The 24,213-nt window shown below is 38.5% G+C and overlaps 1 protein-coding gene across 2 annotated transcripts in view; it reads right to left on the bottom strand.

Annotated features, from left to right (window-relative positions):
• The window catches only part of LOC126100215 (spermine synthase-like), a 52,147-nt gene that overhangs the window by 3,786 nt on the left and 24,148 nt on the right, over nucleotides 1-24,213 (bottom strand). For both annotated transcript variants that reach the window (XM_049910778.1, XM_049910777.1), the window contains exons 6-7: nucleotides 14,722-14,811; nucleotides 8,379-8,570 (exon numbers count right to left, since the gene is read on the bottom strand). In XM_049910778.1, coding sequence (XP_049766735.1) covers nucleotides 8,379-8,570; nucleotides 14,722-14,811 — 282 coding nt within the window. The remainder of the gene's footprint in view (nucleotides 1-8,378; nucleotides 8,571-14,721; nucleotides 14,812-24,213) is intronic.

The following is a 24,213-nucleotide window of genomic DNA, read 5'->3' as shown; positions in this document are numbered from 1 at the left end:
CATAAGCCAGTTCCTGTATGTTAGAACTACTGACCATGGCTGTTGAGACACTTGTCCCAATGTGACACAAGGTGGTGAGGGACTGCCTCATAAAATTCCAGGGGCTGCAGTGTTAAGTAGTTCTGCAGATACAGCTGGACGTCGTCCGAGGTGAATCAATGCCCCACAGAGCCTTTTTTAAGGGGACCAAAAATGACAACCATGGGGAGAGAGGTCTGGACTCTATGGAGGGTGGCCGAGAACCTCCCATTTGAATTTCTGCAGGAGTCTCACGACTGTGTTGGCCGTATGAGGCTTTGCATTGTCGTGGAGCAGAGTGGCCCCATGGGTGGGACTGCCTTGTCATTTCGATTTGACAACTTGGCAAAGCGTGGTCAAGGTTTGCGAGTAACACTGGGCATTCACTGTTGTCCCGTGCTGCAGGAAGTCAATAAGAGGGCCATCTTGGTCAAAGAAGATTCATCTCTGACGACGATGTCCAGCCCAACAGCCAGGGTCAATACTTCTAACATACAGGTACTGGTTTCTGTAATTATGTCTCTGGCTCATTCCATTTTTATGCCCATTATATATTATGCTCCAAAATATAAATGCTAATTTAGTGATAGAAAATACCTAGATTGGGCAAATTATATTGGCTGTAAAAGCCACTGTAGAGAAGAGGGAAGAACACTATTTGACATGTTGGTTATGTCAACTGTTTCAAGCAACTGCAACAACGTTACACTTTTCGTTTGGGTGGGTGGGCAAGTGGGCCATGTAATATAGCATAATTCCCTGCAAGACATTCTGGTAACTGAATGCACTACTGAAGTCAATATCTGCCTCTGAAAGTATGGGAAATGCATTTGCTAAGCTAAGCTTTTGAAAACCAAATTGTAATCAAGGCACTCTTACGGTCATTTCTTCCTCCTGTTTGTCAATGTAAATGTCTGTATGAATATGGTAACGGAAAGTCCTGGAGGAATGTAAATAAATTCAGCATTAATGTAACAAGGCACTGAACAATAGAGGTACCAAGTTGTCGAAAGACCCAAACAAACCTAGTGCTGGCACAATGTAACTAGGTAGAAAAGGGCACACATGCACTGTGCTAACTTGTGGACAAACCCTTTTTCAGATGAATAATGTCCTGCCTAGTTTATGTGCCTTTCAGCATTACAGCAACTCTGCTATATGGTGAGGTTCTACCTTTGCTCCTCAAATTATGTAATGGATATATAATCAGTGCTCCAGTGGGGCCATATAAGTAACCATTACGAGTACATAGACAAGTATGTTTTACTTTTTATGCCTACTATCTTAATAATTGTTGGTTGCTCCTTCACTTAAAACATTCAGTGGGCTTGCTACTTGCATCTCACCACACCACATGAAGACTATATAATGAGACACTATAATACCCTCCAAGAAAATCTAGTTAGTGGTTGTGCGATATTTCCACACGGTGTATACATAGACAAGGAAAAAATTCCCAGATTTCCCAGTTAAAAAATACACTTTCTCCTGGGTGAAAATAAACTTATCAATACTTTGAATGGTTAAGGTTTTGTACACTGTCGTAGAACCTCCTGCCACTTTAGGAAACGAACCCCACAAAAAAAAGTGTTTTGGAAAGATCTTTGATTTGCAGCAACACATACGCTACATATTTTTGTATTACAAAAGCATACAGTCGAATTCCACCAAACACAGAATGTTAGTTTCTGAAGCATTGAAATTGAGATTGTGATGTGCTTTTGTAAGCCAGTCATAGCTCATGTCACGTGATATTGTAAGCCGATGATAGTAGATATTCATCACGTTTACATGGGGCTCCCAAAACCGGATTCCTTAAACGTATCTCCCAATACCACCCCTGGGTGGCCACGTAAACACTTCAGAATCGATTCTTGAAATAGGCTTCATTAATAATGGAATGGGTTGCGAAATATGTGTGTGTGTGTGTGTGTGTGTGTGAAAAAATATTCAATGGAAAATCCCACTCTCTCTCTCAGAAAAAATGAAAATATCCACTCCTCTAACACCAGGCAAAAAGGAAACTTCCATTTAAAGCCAACCAACACAATCCCAAATAAAAAAGGAACTCTTTATTATGGGAAAGTTATTTATAATGAACTTCCCCCACAAATTAAATCAATAAATGACCTGGCAAATTTCAAGTCAACTGCTAAGGCATACAGTATTTGACTCATAATTGCTTCTACAGCCTCCACAAGTTCCTTCATGAAGTTCACTAATGACCTGTGTCTTTGCCTTAGTGACGTATCATATAAATGTTACTAGAACTTTACTTATTTACCATGTAAATGTTGGTGTAATAAAAATATTAATCTGCCAAATTTTGGCTAATATTGGCAGAGTGGCTTTTTGTACAGTGAAGGATAAGTAGAAATATTAGACTGCAGCTGTTTTCACCTCATCTTAACTGAAGAGAAATAGTGATTGCGCTCACTAAATCATAAATTACATCTGCTGTTATCCAGGCGACGTAGTTAACTGGGCTAGCAAATCTGCTTCAGACCTTAACATGCAAACATGACAGCGAAAAAACGGTCTCCGAAATTCAGTTTTCGTCTTTCGGAAGATGTGTCTCGTGTAAAAATAGTGATTCAGAGCATAGGACACGTGATGTAGTCAGCCTATAGCAACATGACTTAGGTAGCACAAACACACAATTAGGAAAATTAATGTACATAGTGTATCTACAAGAAGATCTAAGGTTTCACATATAATATTTTTTACATTTTGATACATCACATAAATGTGCTGGCAAAATTTTAAGTAATGACTTCTAAGTGGCTGTCCTTCAAAGTGTTAAGCTCTAAGTAAAAATCAAACACACTGTGATTTAAGAAATTCAAAGTGATAACTCATATTGTTTGAAATGAAATGTACTTTGAAAGTAATGCTTTTCAAATGACCAATTGCAATATATTGCAATACTTTCCGGTGACCTGTTACAATTCGGTTCAGCACTTGTCAGAGAGCACCAGAAAACGATGTTACTGTGCCTGCGCAGCCATGATGAAGTAGGTAGCATGTATGTTCATACGTATATAGCATTAAGAGATGTTACATTATGTCATAAATGAAACAGGACGTCAGAGGATACTCCAAGAGCATCAGAATTCTGTAAACCATATTAAAATCCATAATACAACTTGAAGAGCACATTTGTATGTCCATATTCACAAAGAAGTAGGCCCCAAGCTGATATTAATCTTTTCAGTGTGGTTTTCGAAACACAAATTTTCTTGAAGTACCAATACTGTATTACCTCATGTTTAGTTCTATGGCATAATGTCATACAGCACAAAAGATAACAATGTGCACTTGAAATACTGTGAACAGTTGACACTAGCCAATAGTGTTTCAAATAAAACCTCTGAGGAAAAGATTAATTAAAGCCATTTTTTTAGCAAATCAACAAAAATAACATTGTTCGGCAAGGCAATTAATACCAGACTGCCAAAAACCTGCAAAATAAAATAAAATCCAAAAACTGAGACTAATTATGTATTTTAGCTTTCCATAATTATGTAATATTTTAATTCACTTTATAGCGCCCACCCACAGAAATCCGTTTTGTTCTTGAGAGCTGTAAACCAAGAGGAAACGGCAAAATCACTAAATGTAAACATGGTTCACAACTCACACTACTCTGCACATGCACCAGAAGAATGTTTCTGTGTAGCATCTGGTTGCTTGTTGCTACTGCTGATACAACTCGTGTCTAGTTACCTTGGATATGGCTAATAGCCGTACTTCAAGTAGTCAGAAGTGGGAGAAGGTATTTTTCATACGCAACTCAACTGTGCATGCACTTAAGCCCACAGGCAACTGCTCAAATGAACCTAATGTTAACCGTTGTGATGCCACGCCCATTGGAAGCAGTTTGTTGCTATGAAGTATTGCATAGTCTTCCCCCTACCGCCTTCGACACATTTTGCTGTTGGCAGACGCTTGTGTGTGCACTATGTTTTGTTGCTGTAAATGACACATTTCCTTTGCAATTTACTTTTTATTTATTCTTTACTCGTTTATGTTTTATTGCTGCAATATTACATTACAGTAATGGACTAAAGTAAAATTCTTTGTTAGAATGTCAGTTATTACCAGTCAAAATTACAAAAATTTAACTGAAAGCTGAAACAATGAAAAATTCCCGGGTTTTTTCCCAGATTTCCTGGAGCGTATACACCCTATTCCAGAATCATCACGGGCAGTATTGGACTCAAATTCCAATGATAACCAGCAGTTAATTATTTGCTCCAGTGTTTTTCCCCACATTTGCCACAGGAATTGCTGTATTTAGATAGGAATCTTTGTTGGATGTTTGTTATTATTTCTTTTCATTTTACAGAGGTGGCATAAGACTGACTATCTTTAGAGAAGAATTCACTTTTAAATGGGGATTTTAGGATCATGACAGGCACTATTTATTTTAAGAAACAAGAGATTCATGTTTCTGTGCCAGAAAGGAGCAACTGATGCTTCACATTATTGGGAGTTTTCATCTAATCCATTAATCTCTTTGGCATAACAGTGACTAGAATCAAGACATACTGGTTCTGAAGCAGCCCCCTGCCAAAGTTACATCACCATTGCGATTATGAGAACATTTGGAGGCGTACTTGTGCTGTTCTTACGAAGTCTATCTGGGTTTTACAATCAGTAGTATGTATCAGTTATCACTTGATCTCTCTGTTATCACACCAAAGTCTGCAGTATTTTTGTAACTGATCAGCTTTTAAATAGTAATTCACAGTCGAGACAATATTTTCCAACAGAACTAGAAAATTTTGAACACTGATGCATTCGCACCATGCCGAAGCATATTATATTGATATCACAGAATGTTCACTGCTTGTCACAGTCTTCTAAACCTTCACTTTCCAATGTTTAGGGGAATTTAGTAAGATGGACATCATATATGACACTATTAATTCCAAGGTATGTTTTCGATACATTGCAAATAAAGGCCGACAGTATTCTAGTAATTGGCCTAGTCAGTTAATAAGGACAGTAGGCCACAGTGGTATCTGGTCTGCTTAAGGAATGTCCTGCTGAGATAGAACCCTCAGCTGGCATACTGACAGCAACTAGATATATTGCACTTGGCAGATATAGTAAGGCTAATAAGGGAACAGGAAGCAATGGTTAGAGAACTTGTACTGGGAACTCTTACTATTCAATTTCATGCTGTTATGGACATGGAGCAGATGTAAGATCAGGGGGAAAGAAGTAAAAAGATTGCCGTAAGTCTAAGGCACGAGCAAATAGTACATAAATGAAGAGGTAAAAGTGTACTTTAAAAACACTGAAGACAAGCCAGTTTTAACAATGGAGAAGGGCTAAGGCTGAGTGTCAGGTGTTTAAGACTGTCCGAGGTCGATGGCAACTCTTTTTCTACATGCCTTTCTGTTGATCGGCACCTCTTATTTTTGATGGGTAGTGATCTAATCTCAAATAAAAGTGCGTGCTAAAAAGTGTGTCTCCAGAATTTTTTATATGATAACTCTAAGCTTTTTAATAAAGCTAATGTTACTAACATTCTACATCTTTATTCTTCATGTCTATATATTTGTAGCCCTCTACCGGAAGAGGGATGCGAATTGTAGCATGTAACATGGTGGTGTGTAATTGACTATTGGTGCATGAGAAATAGTAGTGTAATCTAGTTTTGAATTTGAAGAGTTTGTGCATGCGTGGAGCACACTCTCTTTCAGCATGCCAGCAACACCAGACCACAAAAGAGCACCACAACATCTGCATCTATCCAATACTTTGGGTTCACTGTCATTGATCATCCTCCATACAGCCGCAACTTGGCCTCATCCAATTTGCATCTGTTTCCAAAACTTAAAGAATGCCTTCAAGGATTTCAATTGGACATTGATGATATGGTGCAAGTAGAGGTGAGGTTGTGGCTCCATCAACAAAGTCACTCATTCTACAGTGACAGTATCAACAAACTGGTCTCTTGTTGGGAGACTATGTTGAGAAATATGTAAGTAGACACAAAGAATAAGGATTTAGAATGTCAGTACTGTTTATTATATTTAAAAATCTTTGAAAGAGTTTTCACATAAAAATCCGTATCAACAAGTGCATTTAAGTGTGAACTTTCAGTCAGTGAAAACTGAACATTTTCCAGTATTCAGGAAACTTGCTTTTGATCTGGTGAGGACATTACAGATTGCACAAAATTACCAATTAATAATCGCCAAATTTAAGGACCTAAGAGAAAAATGTGTATCTTACAACAAGAGCACAAACGAATTCGCAACCTACTACGCATTCAGCACACGATGTACAGGAGCGTGAACTGATATGCAACTTCACCTTTCATTGCCTACAATTTTACTAGATTGTCATTAAAACCTGGTATTCACATTTTAAAAGCAAAAATAGAAATATACTACTTCAACAAGTGCTATCAGAGAATAGTTTTGTATTTTTACTTTGAGTCACTGCTGAAGTGCTTCATGTCACCCCATTTTCATTTATATCTAAATAATTTCTTTGATGGGCTGCAAAAATGCCAATTTTCCAGAATAATTGAAAATGTTTGATTCTGAATGATTCAAATGTCTGCAGCTGTACAGCTATAGAACCAATTATACAAGACACTTTTTGTAACCTCAGTTAAGAATGAATTGCCCTTCTAACTTCTCTTTAAAGACTGCATCTGACTTTGATATCTAAACATCCATATGAACGAACGTAAGAACTGTTGTGAATAACAAGTCTGAATACTGGAAAAATTGTAATATGGGCTATTATGTGATAACTTACGAGGGCAGTTCAATAAGTAATGCAACACATTTTTTTTCTGAAACAGGGGTTGTTTTATTCAGCATTGAAATACACCAGGTTATTCCCCAATCTTTTAGCTACACAACACTATTTTTCAACGTAATCTCCATTCAATGCTACGGCCTTACGCCACCTTGAAATGAGGGCCTGTATGCCTGCACGGTACCATTCCACTGGTCGATGTCGGAGCCAACGTCGTACTGCATCAATAACTTCTTCATCATCCGCGTAGTGCCTCCCACGGATTGCGTCCTTCATTGGGCCAAACATATGGAAATCCGACGGTGCGAGATCGGGGCTGTAGGGTGCATGAGGAAGAACAGTCCACTGAAGTTTTGTGAGCTCCTCTCGGGTGCGAAGACTTGTGTGAGGTCTTGCGTTGTCATGAAGAAGGAGAAGTTCGTTCAGATTTTTGTGCCTACGAACACGCTGAGTCGTTTCTTCAATTTCTGAAGAGTAGCACAATACACTTCAGAGTTGATCGTTTGACCATGGGGAAGGACATCGAACAGAATAACCCCTTCAGCATCCCAGAAGACTGTAACCATGACTTTACCGGCTGAGGGTATGGCTTTAAACTTTTTCTTGGTAGGGGAGTGGGTGTGGCGCCACTCCATTGATTGCCGTTTTGTTTCAGGTTCGAAGTGATGAACCCATGTTTCATCGCCTGTAACAATCTTTGACAAGAAATTGTCACCCTCAGCCACATGACGAGCAAGCAATTCCGCACAGATGGTTCTCCTTTGCTCTTTATGGTGTTCGGTTAGACAACGAGGGACCCAGCGGGAACAAACCTTTGAATATCCCAACTGGTGAACAATTGTGACAGCACTACCAACAGAGATGTCAAGTTGAGCACTGAGCTGTTTGATGGAGATCCGTCGATCATCTCTAACGAGTGTGTTCGCACGCTCCGCCATTGCAGGAGTCACAGCTGTGCCCGCACGCGGGAGATCAGACAGTCTTGCTTGACCTTGCGGCGATGATGACACACGCTTTGCCCAACGACTCACCGTGCTTTTGTCCACTGCCAGATCACCGTAGACATTCTGCAAGCGCCTATGAATATCTGAGATGCCCTGGTTTTCCGCCAAAAGAAACTATCACTGCCCGTTGTTTGCAACGCACATCCGTTACAGACGCCATTTTAACAGCTGCGTACAGCGCTGCCACCTGTCGGAAGTCAATGAAACTATACGAGACGAAGCGGGAATGTTTGAAAATATTCCACATGAAATTTCCGGTTTTTTCAACCAAAATTGGCCGAGAAAAAAAATGTGTTGCATTACTTATTGAACTGCCCTCGTATTATTGAAATGAGAGTAAATGTGAAAATCATCATCAGCACGTGAATTTTTGAATATTTTCATTGCCACTTTTCAGTGGCTTATAGCAAGTATTGCTCTCCTAAATTTATCTACTGCCCTTCAGGTAACATGGCTGCATATTTATTATATGAATGTTATGTAGAGAGGATACATAGTCGGAATAAACCAATTAAGTATGATATGTTCCATGTTTATGGAAGGAAAGCCTTAGTGTGTAATCATACTTACATGAGTCATATACTTTCCATTCGGTTTCAAGACACGCATTGATGTATTTAAGATAAGTCTGATGAAGTCCCACACTTCTCCTTGAGGAACTGGTGATAATGGAATGTCGGTAAGATCACCGAACACATAATCAAATTTCTTTCCTTCTTTAATGAACTTATCCAGTATTTTCAAGCAGTCCTCCACAATAATCTATAACAAATTGAACCAGAAATTTTAAAACATAGTATCTGACATTTTTATGCGACCTCTTATAGCTAATGTGAATGTCATTGACAGTACCTTAATTTAATACATTTATTGTGAAATATGCTACGAAGTCAGGTGACACATGACAAACTTACACAAGAGGCTAATAATATTGGTTAGGATTTCAATCCTCCAGTTTCTCCCAGAACCACTGACTTTATAAAGAAAACTTTATGTACAGTAACCATTCCTTTCTAACAGGTCTGTAAATGTTACATGCAGCTTTTGAAATTAGATTTGTGTAATCATAATCATTAACCAAGTAAACAATATTTTCATTGCAAAATTTGGGAGAAACAAAGGCCACTAAAATATCTTTTCTGAAATATACATATCAGTTTTATGTTCCCTGGATCATTTGTATAATTAATAGTAAGCACGACTAGTCATTTTACAGTAATATATAATAAGTAAATATGGGTGAATGCTGACTATTCACAAAATTTTATTTGGTGCATATGTGATAACATGCGCTACCAATATATTCCAAAATGCTGCACATAAATACAGCAATTTTTCCAGGGCTCATACCTCGGGCTCTATTGCTTATAGAAAGGCAGGGTCAAGTGTGTTGGATAGCCCTGAGGCTAGGGACGATTTGTTTACCCAACAGAAGGATTGTCTTACTGAAACTCTCCTACAGTACAACATCAAAGTTTGAATATTACAAACCTTTTCCAGCTTAAGCAAATGGAACAGACTTATTGGTTCTTTTTTCCATTAAACATGGTCTATGGTGTGCCTTAAGCCACAGATTCCAAAATGGCTACGCACAGCAAAGTTTTACAATATATTCGTAAGATTCTGACCTCTAACAACCTTGAAAATTTTCTTGATATCTTTATCCATTTTTGAGCAAAATTACCCTACTTGTACATACAAAATCTAGCACAATGTGACAACTTAGTTTATGAAGTGACACGGCACAGAGAAATATGCTGTGAAGTGTCTCCGTTATCATCACAGTTCTGGGAACCCCAAGTAGTACTAAAGCACATGCAAAACTTTTGTGACAAAAAATAATCTGGTCTGAGGTCTAAAAGTAGTTTTCATTATTTCAGTTTCACATAATTAAACTAATAAAAGTTATTTTTGTATAAGTGACATGCCCTGCTGTAGCAGGGACAAGATGGGAACCAGCAGTAAAATGCTTTTATCAGAGCATAAAAAAGGCACATATGCTTCTGTTTAAGAGACTGACTGAAAAGTGGGGTACCAGCTGCCTCATTCTACCTTCCTCAGCACCTTTAAAAAATTTCCCAAAAATTTTGGCATGTGAAAATATTTGCGCTTTTTTATACAGAGAGAAAAGGAGACAGTGGCAGTGGGAAAGTAATAAATACTGGAAGATACTAGACAGTGGTTGTGTTACAGAAAGAGCAAAAGAGAGAGGCAGTGACAGTGGAACATAGAACAGCTGCAATTTGGATGAAAATGGTAGGAGATGAAGCAGCCATTTGGCTGCACTTTAATAACTTTCAGATGTCTTAACCACACTTTTTATTGGTTTCAAAATTGCCTTATGCGTTTCGACATGCCATCATTTTCAAAGGCTACAAAATACAACACAAAACTGGTATCAAAACATATGAAAATAAGTTGTTTCACCATTGGTTACAGATGTAACAATGAGCAGAATGTGGCTTTCTAGCTTACTAATGTTATTTCAATTATATAAAATTGTTCATAATGGAATTGGATTGATAAAAAATCTACTCACCAAGCGGAAGAACAGACACCTAAAATAAGGTTACAATTAGGCAAGCTTTTGGAGCCAGTGGCTCCTCCTCCTTCAGACATAAGGGCTGACGGGGAAGGAAGAGGGGTGAAGTCAAAAACTTGAGAGGTCTAGGAAAAGGAGTAGATTTTGGAAAAGTGATCCCGAACTGCCTGTCAGGGGAGACTTACCAGATGGGATGAGAAGGAAAGACTGATTGTTGGGGACTGCATTTGAATACAATATTATGAAAAGGAAAGTGGCTCTTCACCATATATCCTGAGTAGCAGATAGGCACAACAGAAAAACTGTCACACAGAAATAAAGCTTTCGGTCTTTAAGGCCTTTGTCAACAATACACACATGCACACACAACCGCAGTCACAGGCAACTGAAACCACACTCATGTGGTTTCAGTTGTCTCAGACTGCGGTTGTATGTGTGAGTTGCGTGCCAAAGTACCATAGGGAATCTTAGCCGGTAGACCTGTACTCTCCACTATACTCCATGTCTTCCAAGCCAAGATGTTTGCATCACGTCGCAGAGGCATTGCAGTGGTACTTACCGCTGCGTTGCCTTTGCGATGTGGCTATCATCGCCGTTGGCGGCACAGTGTTCCTGTGTACAAGTCTTCGAAAGCAATAGAGATTGACTTGGCTGGACAATTCACAGGTTAACGTACCGCTGCAATGCCTCTCACATCTATTGTTGACAAATACCTTAACAGCCGTAAGCTTTATTTATTTGTGACGGTCTTTTTGTTGCACCTATCTGCGACTCAGCACCTCCGCTATATTGTGAGTAGCAACTTTCCTTTTCATTATAGTGTTTGATTAGTACTAGTTAATAAGAGTGAGAAGCTAAGTGCATTGTATATAACAGATGTGTGATGGGAACGGTGAAAAATAGACAGGTAAGAAAATGAGAGATGTAGAAAACTAAAACAGAGTGAAGAAACGAGTAGTTACTGTGAAGAAATGCTGAAATGGAAGAAATTAACAAATTACGGCCAGATGGGTCACGAGAACCAAGAACCTGTTGTAGCGTTAGTTCCCACCTATGGAGTCCTGAGGAACTGTTGTCTGGAGGAAGAATCCAGATGGTGCGTGTGATGAAACGGGTACCAAGGTTACGATTGTCATGTTGTAAAGCATGCTATACAACAGGATATTGTGTATTGCCAGCATACACTCTCTGCCTATGCCCATTCATCCCAACTGATAGGCCAAAAGAGTGTTTACATAACAGCAGGTAGATGACGTCGTTTCACAGGTGGCTCCCCTTTGGATGACAGCATTTGTGGATATCACCATTGACCTACTGTAGCAAAAATGTGACTCAGCCGAAGAGCTGACATACTTCCATTGATCAATGGTCAAATCGTGGTGGTCCTGTGCCCACTGCAATTCTAACTGACAATTTCACTGAGTCAACATGTGAACACGTAGGGGTGATCTGCTGAGGAGCTCCATGTTCAACAAAGTACGATGAATGGTGTGCACCAGCTTTGTGCTCTCTCAACAGAGATGCCACAGGTAACCATCTATCTTATTTTACAGATCAGGCATATCTCCGAACCCGTAATTCTGTGGATAGTCACGGATGTGCAACCATTTAGCGCCTAGTGGTAGTTTCACGTCCTTCTACCTCTTTCCTGAGATGCTCAAAACAGTAGCACGTGAAGATTTGACCAGCTTTGTTGTTTTTGAGGTACTTCTTCATAGGTTCTGTGTAATAATAATAATAATAATAATCTATTCTTTGTCAGAGTCAATTATCTCAATGGATTTCCCCTGTGCAGCCAATATCTTCGCTAGGGTTATCCCCCCCTCTGTGTCTGCTCCATTTACGCAATTTTGTTATCGTGTCACATGCATGCAACGCCACCAGGCAGCATCAAACATCACGGTGGGCTTATCAGTGTATTTAACATCTGCCTGTGTGTGTACAAATTCCTTTTCATGTTAAAATTGGTGCATTACAGTCTGAAAGATCGACTGAATGTCCCCCTAGTAACAAAGAATGAATAAAATTTTGTCACTACTTGTGCTACTATTCCGATGCACTCTGGAAAAAAAAAAAAAAAAAAAAAAAAAAAGTCAGCATCAAATGATATGAATTGATGATTACTTCCAACATTCTTTTCCTTGCACAACTGCGTATAAATTAATATTAGGTCGGTGCATAAGTTCATAGTGTTTTTTTTTGGCACGTTGGTATTATAATTGCTATCGTTTTATTTATTGAGTGTAATTTTTTATTTGTAGTTCACTGTTATTATTTGAATTTACATACTGTCATTATAGTGATTGGAGCCGTGGATGCTAGAAAATAGAGTGCCAAGCAGAGAAAACTAAACATTTCCGATATATTCTTGTGTTCGAGTTCAATAGAGGGGTTACAGCGAATGGTTTTCTTGTTTTAAGGTGCATCATTTTGACATTAGTTACTGTACACTTTCAGAAAGACCTTTGGAGTCTGTCATTTAAACATATTAATCATGATGATCTCCACATCAGCGTACTCGAGAACTAGCATATGTAATGTACTGTGATCATTTCACCATTGTGCGACATTTGCATGCAATGGGGAAGGTTAAAAAATCTGGTGTGTGGCTACCGCATGCCCTAAGCCAAAATCACAGCATCCCTGCTTGCTCCTTATCAGTTGGCTTGTGAACAACTACTATTCCTATCCTGTATAGTTACTGGTGACAAGAAATGGTGTCTTTACGCTAACATAAGGAAAAGAAAGGAACGGCTGACTAACAAAGCAGCAACTCTCCGTACAAAGACCCATGTGTATCTAGTAAAGATAATGCTATGCATCTGATGGAACAGCGAGAGTGTCGTGTACTACGAGTTGCTTCCCCAACATGTAACCATCACTGCTGATGTTTACTGTTAACTGGGACATCTTCCAGACGAAATCCGAAAACAACCAGGAAGACTGCATGAAGTGATGCTACTCAACAATAAAGTCCGCCCACATTCTGCTAGACTGACAAAAAAAACACTATACATAAATTGGGTTGGGAACACATTCCACACCCACTTTATTCGCGTGATCTTATAATATCAGATTTTCACCTTCTCTTCTATCATACTACCTTCAAGGAACTTCCTTTCTGGATGAAAATGCAGTCCAAACATGGCCCGATGAGTTCTTCGCATCAAAACCTCTTTATTTCTACAGTTGGGGAAGCGAAAAGTTATCCCACCATTATTCAACTGTCATAAATAGTGAAGGAGAATACTCTATTGATGACTGAAGGCTCTTATGTGTGTCTATTGTGTTTATTAAACTTATAGAAAATGCTGTCAACTTATGCACCAACCCAATATTAAAGTCACCCGCAAAACTGATTCTTAGAGGTCTTCTAACTCTACATGAGATAGCAAGTGCATTCATCTGTAGAGTTAATCCCACATTTTTTTTAAGTGCAGCAGTTAAGTCCAAAATTTCTTCACTTTCTGTCAAATTGCTCTTAATTTTTTGTTTTCAATAACGCCTACTCGTAAATGCCCTTCTTGCTTCATTGTTCTACAGTAAATAAAGTGATTTTAACTGTACTTGGTCGGGTGTTTTCTTTTCACTTCATTTCTGATAACCCTAATATTAAGCTTATTTGATGATGAATTACTCATATGACTCTACTAACCTATATTCGAATTCTTACATTCTGCAATCTGCTGCCCTAAAACAAGAAGTAAAAGCAATTGTGTTATCAAGCAGCAATTTTTATTGTAATGAATATTTTGCCATTTTTCATTCCCTACTTCCTTTTTGTTAAGTTATAATATATGAAGGAGTCAGATATCTAATTTCCATTTCCTTTATTCCACTTTCCATTACACCTCCACTCTTAAGTCTGGAATTATGAAAGGTATTACTCATATATAGGTAACAGCCTTGCCGCAGTGGATACACTGGTTCCCGTGAGATCACCGAAGTTAGGTGCCATGCGCTGTTGCCATTTTTCGGGGTGCACTCAGCCTCGTGATGTCAATTGAGGAGCTACTCGACCGAATAGTAGTGGCTTCGGTCAAGAATACCATCATAACGACCAGGAGAGCGGTGTGCTGACCCCATGCCCCTCCTATCCGCATCCTCCTCGGAGGATTACACGGCGGTCGGATGGTCCCGGTAGGCCACTCGTGGCCTGAAGACGGATTCAATTATTGTTATTACTCATATATGCAAGGCATAATTCCCATGAACTTCAGTATTCTTGTTAATACCCATCTTTTTGCTATTAAGCGTTAGCTTTTGTTCATAAAGATTGGAAACTGAATTTGTATGCAGTTAACCTATAATAAATGTGAGGAAAATGTGTGCTTAATTAGTGTTGGTTATGAAGAAATGACTAATACATACCTCATAATTATCTGTTTTGTACTCATCAAGACAAGTTCCACAGCACGTGCGAAGGTATTTGCGGCAAGCCTTCATTACCAGTTCATCAATCTGTAATCAATACAAATTCATGCTCCAACTGAAAAAGTGTTAACAATAAATGAAGTAAATTATGTTTGAGCCACTGGAAGCATTCTCATACTTTAGCATTGATGGTAAAGGCATCAGACCACCTTCAAAGCGTGCAGAAATTTTTTGCTGGCCAAATGTCTGCGATACTGTAGCTCTGACATAACAAATTCAATAATAGTGGTATTTTAAATATCCTGGAAGAAGTACTTGATGTTGGTTAAGACGTAAAAGTGACAATTCTCAGGTAAGCAACAACAAAAAGGAAATTTTGCAGGAACATTATGAAATAATGTTTGTAAAAATGTTCTGCTAGTAAAATATATCATAATCTGAATGTATGCAAGTAAAGTGATAATGGAGAGCCTTTACACTTTTCAGTTGCAAAAACCATAGACTGTTATGCTAGGTTAAGGTTCAAATGGCTCTGAGCACTATGGGACCTAACTTCTAAGGTCATCAGTCCCCTAGACTCAGAACTACTTAAACCTAACTAACCTAAGGACATCACACACATCCATGCCCGAGGTGCTAGGTCAAGGTCAATAACAGCTAATGGGTGGTATTTCATCATTATTACACTAATAATAATTCAAATGTGTCTTATGAAGATGCCCAGAATCAGTGGATTTTGGTAAAAGCATCAATATTTTGTAACCCATTTCCTTCAACCATTATGACCAAAGATGGGCTGAAAGCAATTTTATCAAACTTTTACGTTAATAACAATGACATTTACCACGATCCACTTTTCAAAATTTGCTCATTTTGTGTGCTAATGAATTGTGTGTGGCTTTCAAGGACAAATTCATTGTCATGGCTATATGAAAAGCAAGCTGTGTGTTTCAAACAGACAACTGGAATGCTAACTCTGACAGAGATTATACCATATACAGGGATAATTATTGTATCTCACCTGGTATATTTGATTATTTATGGATCACAAGACAAAGGCAGTGGGTCCTCGCATGACTAACAAAAATGATCTTCCACAATGTATGGTTAATAAGTTGAGAATCCAAAAATGAAAAAAATGACATGACTTTTGACAGATGGGAACAGCTGTTATCTGAAATGGAAGGACAAAAGGGATCTGATGCTCTCAACATGACACAGTGATTCACTGACAACAGCAATTGTGCATTTGTGAGATGGGCCTGTGACTACTAACAAAACCAGACATTTTGGATTACAATACTCACAAAAATGAATGGAAAAACCAAACAAAATTATTTGTTTCCATTCAGTCACAAGGTAGCAATTCAAATGACAGAGAAAGCGTTCTTTCATTTGTTTGTAATGGACATCAATTGCAAATTCCCCCTTCATAAGCGGACGTAAAATACCGATGAAAGAAAAAATGTATCCTCTCTAAGTTACAAAATTAGTTTGCTGAAATGGATCACACCTACAAAAATTATTTTGCACCCACCATGCGTCTGCAAAATGTGTGCCAATGTAAGTAAGAGCCAGAAAGCTAAGGATGTGGTGATCAAATTAGGAAACTGTTCTCTCTCTGCCTGAGTGCCTCAAAACCTATCATATTGAAAAAAAAAAAAAAAAAAAAAAAAAAAAAAAAAAAAAAAAAAAAACTGTGTGTGAAAACCAGTTATACAAATTTTATTTCTGATTGTATACCAGTCAGCTTCTTCTCAGAGCATACTGACACAATAGCTCCATATTTAGCAGTGATACGTAACCAACTGCTCATCAAAAGACCTGTATCTAAGGACGGGAAAGTCGCACCAATATCCAAGAAAGGAAATACGAGTAATCATTTGTATTACAGTCCTATATCACTAACTTGGATTTGCAGTGGAACATATACTGTGTGCCAATATTCTGAATTACCTTGATGAAAACTTGATTGACAAAAACCGAAGACTAATTATTCTCACAATATAATGAGTGCTATCAAATGGGGATATCAAATTGATTCCATATTTTTAGATTTCCAGAAGGCTTTTGACACTGTACCTCACACGCGACTTCTAATCAAATTGATGATATGAATATAATAGAGGGAAACATTCCACGTGGGAAAAATATATTTAAAAAGAAAGATGATGAGACTTACCAAACAAAAGCGCTGGCAGGTCGATAGACACACAAACAAACACAAACATACACACAAAATTCAAGCTTTCACAACCAACGGTTGCCTCATCAGGAAAGAGGGAAGGAGAGGGAAAGACTGAAGGATTTGGGTTTTAAGGGAAAGGGTAAGGAGTCATTCCAATCCCGGGAGCGGAAAGACTTACCTTAGGGGGAAAAAAGGACAGTTATACACTCGCACACACACACATATCCATCCGCATATACACAGACACAAGCAGACATTTGTAAAGGCAAAGAGTTTTCTCTTTGCTGAAAATGTGTATGCGTGCGAGTGTATACCTGTCCTTTATTCCCCCTAAGGTAAGTCTATCGACCTGCCAGCGCTTTTGTTTGGTAAGTCTCATCATCTTTCTTTTTAAATATATTCTAATCAAATTGCATGCTTATGGACTGTCATCTCAGTTGTGCGACTGGTTTCAAGATTTCCTGTCAGTAAGGTCAGTGTTTGCAGTAAGACATTAAGTAAAACAGAAGTAATAACAGATGTCCCCCAAGAAAGTGTCATAGGCTCACTGCTCTTCCTGATCTCCCTAAATGATTTAGGTGTACATTATGCTATCATTTATCTTATAAAGTGATCACGTGAGCATAACAAGTTTCAAAACAATTTACACTATGTGAAAAGTGGCAATTGACTCTAAATAATGAAAAGTGAGAAGAAGTCATCCTCTTAAGTACTAAAAGGAATCCACTAAATTTCAGTTACACAACAAACCACACAAATCTAAAGGCTGTAAACTGAATTAAATACTTAGGGATTATGGTTACGAATAACTTAAGTTGGAACAATCACATAGATAATGTTGTGAGTAAAGCAAACCAAAAGCTACAATTTATTGCCAGAACACTTACAAAATGCAACATGTCTACTAAAGAGACAGCTTGCACTACGTTCGTCCACCCTCCTCTAGAGTATTACTGTGCAGTGTGGGACCGGCATCAGATATGACATCAAAAAAGTCCACAGGAGGACAGTTTGTTCTGTAGTATCATGAAATAGAGGAGAGAATGTCATGGATGTGATACGTAAATTGGGACGGCAATCATTAAGGCAAAGGCAATTTTCATTGTGGCAGGCTCTTGCCACGAAGCTTCAATCACCAACTTTGTCCTCAGAATGTGAAAATATTTTTTTGGTGCCCATCTATATAGGGAAGAATGATGATAAAATAGAGAAATCAGAGCTCGTATGAAAAGATTTAAGTGTTTGTTTTTCCCACACGGTGTTTGAGAGTGGAACAGTAGGGAAATAGCTTGAAGATGATCCGTTGACCCCTCTGCCAGGCACTTAATAGTGAAATGCAGAGTAATCATGTAGATGTGGGTAAACATGAATTTTGAGAATAACCATAATGTCAGTTATTTGTAATATATTGTCATAAATATGCAGAGATTGGCTGAGAGTGCCAAATTGCTAAGCAGGAATGGTTATAGAGGACTAATTCAAGTCTGTAGAAGCATACATGCCTAGTGGAAAAGAAGATGCTGCATAGAGGAAAATTAGAGAGGCCTTTGGTAGAAAGACAAGGCATTTTATGAATTTGATATATTCAGATGCAAGCCAGTACTGAACAAAGAATGCAAAGTTGACACGTAATAGGAATATACATAAAGGATATACAATGGAAAAATTTAGTAGTCATGGGTGACTGGAATTCGAGTGTAGGAAAATGGAGAGAAGGAAACGTAGTAGGTGATTATGGATTGGGGGTAAGAAATGAAAGAGGAAGCCGGATGGTAGAATTTTGCACAGAGCACAACTTAATCATAGCTAACACTTGGTTTAAGAATCATGATAGAAGGTTGTATACATGGAAGAACCCTGGAGATACTAAAAGGTATCAGATAGATTATATAATGGTAAGACAGATTTAGGAACCAGGTTTTAAATTGTAAGACATTTCCAGGGGCAGATGTGGACTCTGACCACAATCTATTGGTTGTGACCTGTAGATTAAAACTGAAGAAACTGCAAAAAGGTGGGAATTTAAGGAGATGGGACCTGGATAAACTGAAAGAACCAGAGGTTGTACACAGTTTCAGGGAGAGCATAAGGGAACAATTGACAGGAATGGGGGAAAGAAATACAGTAGAAGAAGAATGGGTAGTTCTGAGGGATGAAGTAGTGAAGGCAGCAGAGGATCAAGTAGGTAAAAAGACGAGGGCTAGTAGAAATCCTTGGGTAACAGAAGAAATATTGAATTTAATTGATGAAAGGAGAAAATATAAAAATGCAGTAAATGAAGCAGGCAAAAAGGAATACAAACGTCTCAAAAATGAGATCGACAGGAAGTGCAAAATGGCTAAGCAGGGATGGCTAGAGGACAAATGTAAGGATGTAGAGGCTTATCTCACTAGGGGTAAGATAGATACTGCCTACAGGAAAATTAAAGAGACCTTTGGAGAAAAGAGAACCACTTGTATGAACATCAAGAGCTCAGATGGAAACCCAGTTCTAAGCAAAGAAGGGAAAGCAGAAAGGTGGAAGGAGTATATAGAGGGTCTATACAAGGGCGATGTACTTGAGGACAATATTATGGAAATGGAAGAAGATGTAGATGAAGATGAAAGGGGAGATACGATACTGCGTGAAGAGTTTGACAGAGCACTGAAAGACCTGAGTCGAAACAAGGCCCCCGGAGTAGACAACATTCCATTGGAACTACTGACGGCCTTGGGAGAGCCAGTCCTGACAAAACTCTACCATCTGGTGAGCAAGATGTATGAAACAGGCGAAATACCCGCAGACTTCAAGAAGAATATAATAATTCCAATCCCAAAGAAAGCAGGTGTTGACAGATGTGAAAATTACCGAACAATCAGTTTAATAAGCCACAGCTGCAAAATACTAACACGAATACTTTGCAGACGAATGGAAAAACTAGTAGAAGCCGACCTCGGGGAAGATCAGTTTGGATTCCGTAGAAATACTGGAACACATGAGGCAATACTGACCTTACGACTTATCTTAGAAGAAAGATTAAGGAAAGGCAAATCTACGTTTCTAGCATTTGTAGACTTAGAGAAAGCTTTTGACAATGTTGACTGGAATACTCTCTTTCAAATACTAAAGGTGGCAGGGGTAAAATACAGGGAGCGAAAGGCTATTTACAATTTGTACAGAAACCAGATGGCAGTTATAAGAGTCGAGGGACATGAAAGGGAAGCAGTGGTTGGGAAGGGAGTAAGACAGGGTTGTAGCCTCTCCCCGATGTTATTCAATCTGTATATTGAGCAAGCAGTAAAGGAAACAAAACAAAAATTTGGCGTAGGTATTAAAATTCATGGAGAAGAAATAAAATCGTTGAGGTTCGCTGATGACATTGTAATTCTGTCAGAGACAGCAAAGGACTTGGAAGAGCAGTTGAATGGAATGGACAGTGTCCTGAAAGGAGGATATAAGATGAACATCAACAAAAGCAAAAGGAGGATAATGGAATGTAGTCGAATTAAGTCGGGTGATGTTGAGGGTATTAGATTAGGAAATGGGACACTTAAAGTAGTAAAGGAGTTTTGCTATTTGGGGAGCAAAATAACTGATGATGGTCGAAGTAGAGAGGATATCAAATGTAGACTGGCAATGGCAAGGAAAGCGTTTCTGAAGAAGAGAAATTTGTTAACATCGAGTATAGATTTAAGTGTCAGGAAGTCATTCCTGAAAGTATTTGTATGGAGTGTAGCCATGTATGGAAGTGAAACCTGGACGGTAAATAGTTTGGACAAGAAGAGAATAGAAGCTTTCGAAATGTGGTGCTACAGAAGAATGCTGAAGATTAGATGGGTAGATCACATAACTAATGAGGAAGTATTGAATAGGATTGGGGAGAAAAGTTTGTGGCACAACTTGACCAGAAGAAGGGATCGGTTGATAGGACATGTTCTGAGGCATCAAGGGATCACCAATTTAGTATTGGAGGGCAGTGTGGAGGGTAAAAATCGTAGGGGGAGACCAAGAGATGAATACACTAAGCAGATTCAGAAGGATGTAGGTTGCAGTAGGTACTGGGAGATGAAGAAGCTTGCACAGGATAGAGTAGCATGGAGAGCTGCATCAAACCAGTCTCAGGACTGAAGACCACAACAACAACAACAACAACAACAACAACAACAACAACAACAATTCCAGTTCCAAAGAAGGCAGGCACTGACAGATATAATTACAAAACAACCAGTTTAGTGAGTCATGGCTACAAAACACTGATACAACTTAACAGAAGAATAATAGATAAGCTGGCAAGAGTCTTAAGAACAGTAAAAGGAAGAATGCGAGACAGAATTTTAGCTTATCCTTGATGTTATTCAATCAGCATATTGTCCAAACAGTAATGGAAACCAACCAAATTTGGAAAGGCAGTTAAAGTTCAGGGAGTAGAAACAGAAAATGGTTTTGCCAATGACATTGTCATTCTTTCAGAGATAGCACAGAACTTTGAAGAGCACAGTTGAACAGAAAGGACAGTGTCTTGAAAAAAGGTTACATGTAACTTCAGTAACAAGGGCAATAGAATGCAACCAAATTAAATCAGGGCATTAGATTAAGAAATGAGTTGCCAGAAGTAATTGAGTTTTGTTATTTCAGTAGCAAAATAACCGATGATGAATGAAATAGAGAGGATAAAAAATGCAGACTGGCCACAGCAAGAAAGCCGTTTCTGAAAAAGAATAACATGTTAACACTGAACATAAATTAAAGTTTTAGAAAGTGGACACTAAGCACTTCAGACAAAAAGAGATTTTAAGCTTTTGACATTTAGTGATACAGATTAGATGGATCAAGCAAATAACTAATGAGGAGGTACAGAACAGAATTGGGGAAAAATTTTATGGCATAAGCTCAATAAAAGATCAGTTGATAAGATGCAAACTTAGAAATCAATGAATCATCAATTTTGCAACGGAGGGTTGTGTGGAGGTGTAAAACTTTTAGAGAGACAAGTGTTTGAATATAGGAAGCAGGTTCAAATGCATGTAGGTGGCAGGTTATGCAGAGATGATGAAGCTTCCGAAGATACACAGTGACCATTACGCAGTTGTGGCAACAGTGATTAGCAAAATACAGAGGACAACTAAAACTATCAGAAAGATATATATGTTCAGTAAATTAGATAAAAATCAGTCGTGTCATATCTCAATGAGGAACTTTAAACTTTCAGCACAGGGCAGGAGCATGTAGAGGAACTCTGGCTCAAGTTCGAAAGAATAGTTATCCACATATTGGATAGATATGTTATGCAGTAGAACAGTTTGTAATGGGAGGGAACCTCCGTGGTATACAGTCACTGTAAAGAAACTTCTAAAGAAACAGATTACTGCATAACAGGTGTAAAACAAAGCGAAGGGCTATAAAGAGATGCTGAATGAAATGTTTTTGGCTGTCAAGAGGGAAATGTGTGAAGCCTTCAATGACTACTGTAGCAGAATATTGTCAAGTGATCTTTCACAGAACCCAAAGAAATTCTGGTTGTATATAAAGGCTGTTAGTGGCACAGAAGTTAGTCCAGTCAATAGTGAATGAGAAAGGAACTGAAATGGAGTGTAGAAAAGAAGCTGAAATGCTTAACTCTGTTTTCAAAGCAAAGCCCATGAGAACTGCCCCAATTTGATCCTCATACCACTGGAAAAATGAGTGAAATAAGTATTAGTGTCTGTAATGTTGAGAAAAAGCTGAAATCATTAAAACTGAACGAATCTCCATGCCTCGACGGAGTTCCTGTCAGAATCTATACCAAATTTGCAGTTGAATTAGCCCCCTCTTAACTATAACGTATAGTAGATCTCTTGAACAAAAAACCATGTCCAGTTCTTGGAAAAAAGCACAGGTCGCACCATGTACAAGAAGGGTTGTAGAAGAGATCCACAGATCTACCGTCCGACATCCTTGATATCTATTTGTTTTAGAATCTTAGAGCACATTTTGGACTCAAACATAATGTGATATTTTGAACAGAATGACCTTTAATGCCAACCATCATGGATTTCGATAACATTGATCATGTGAAACACAACTCACATTTTCCGCATATGACATACTGAAGGCTTTGGATCAAGAAAACCATGTAGATGCTGTGTTTCTTGATTTCTAAAAGACATTTGACTCTGTACCGCACCTACGCTCATTAAGTACAATCATATGGGGTATCGTGTGATATTTGTGACTTGATTGAGGACTTTTTGGTAGGAAGGGGACACAAATGTTACCTCGGATGGAGAGTCATTGCCAGATGAAGTAACTTCAGATGTGCCCCAGGGAAATGTGTTGGGATCCTTGCTGTTCATATTGTATATTAATGACCTTGCAGACAATAATAATAATAAAATCAGGCTTTTTGCAGATGATGCATTATCTATAATGAAGTACTCTCTGATAGAAGCCGCATAAATATTGAGTCAGACCTTAATAAGATTTCAACGTGGTGCAGAGACTGGCAACTTGCTCTAAATGTTCAGAAATATAAAATTTTGCACTCCACACAATGAGAAAACATAGTATCCTATGCCTATAATATCAGTGAGTCACTGTTGGAATTGGCCAACTCACAAATACCTGGGTGTAACACTTTGTAGGGATAAAGAATGGAATGATTACATAGGTTCAGTTGTGCATAAAGGAGGTGGTAGACTTTGGTCTACTGGTAGAGCACTGGGGAGGTGCAATCAGTGTACAAAGGAGATCGCTTACAAATCACTTGTGCAACCGGTTCTAGAATACCACTTAAATGTGTGGGACCTGTATCAAATAGGACTAACGGGGGATATTTAATGTATCCAGAGAAGGGCAGTATGAATGGTTCGTTTAATCCGTGGGAGAGTGTCACAGGATACTGACGGAAGTGAACTGGATGATTCTTGAAGACAGACTTAAACTACCATGATAAAGTCTATTAACAAAGTTTCGAGAATTGGCTTTAAATGATTACTCTAGGAATATACTACAACCCCATTCATATTGCTCACATAGGGATTGTGAGCATAACATTAGAATAATTATTGCACACACATAGGCATTCAAACAGTCATTCTTCCTGCACTCCTTATGTGAATGGAAAAGGAAGAAACCCTAATAACTGGTACAACGAGACGTACCCTCTGCCATGCACCTCACACTGGTTTGCAGAGTATAGGTGTAGATGTAGAATGGGAGCTGCATCAAATCAATCAATCTTTGGCAGAGTTGGGCAGTAACATCATTACTACTAACAGTTACTTTTCGAAGTTAACAGTTTGTGATGGCTTTATTATTTCCATAAAGTAACTTCACATATAAGT

This window comes from Schistocerca cancellata, chromosome 9 (assembly GCF_023864275.1).
Source record: "Schistocerca cancellata isolate TAMUIC-IGC-003103 chromosome 9, iqSchCanc2.1, whole genome shotgun sequence".
In the NCBI taxonomy this organism is placed as follows: Eukaryota; Metazoa; Arthropoda; class Insecta; order Orthoptera; family Acrididae; genus Schistocerca; species Schistocerca cancellata.
Note: the sequence above shows the minus strand (reverse complement) of the source record. Positions and strands in the feature narration are given on the sequence as shown.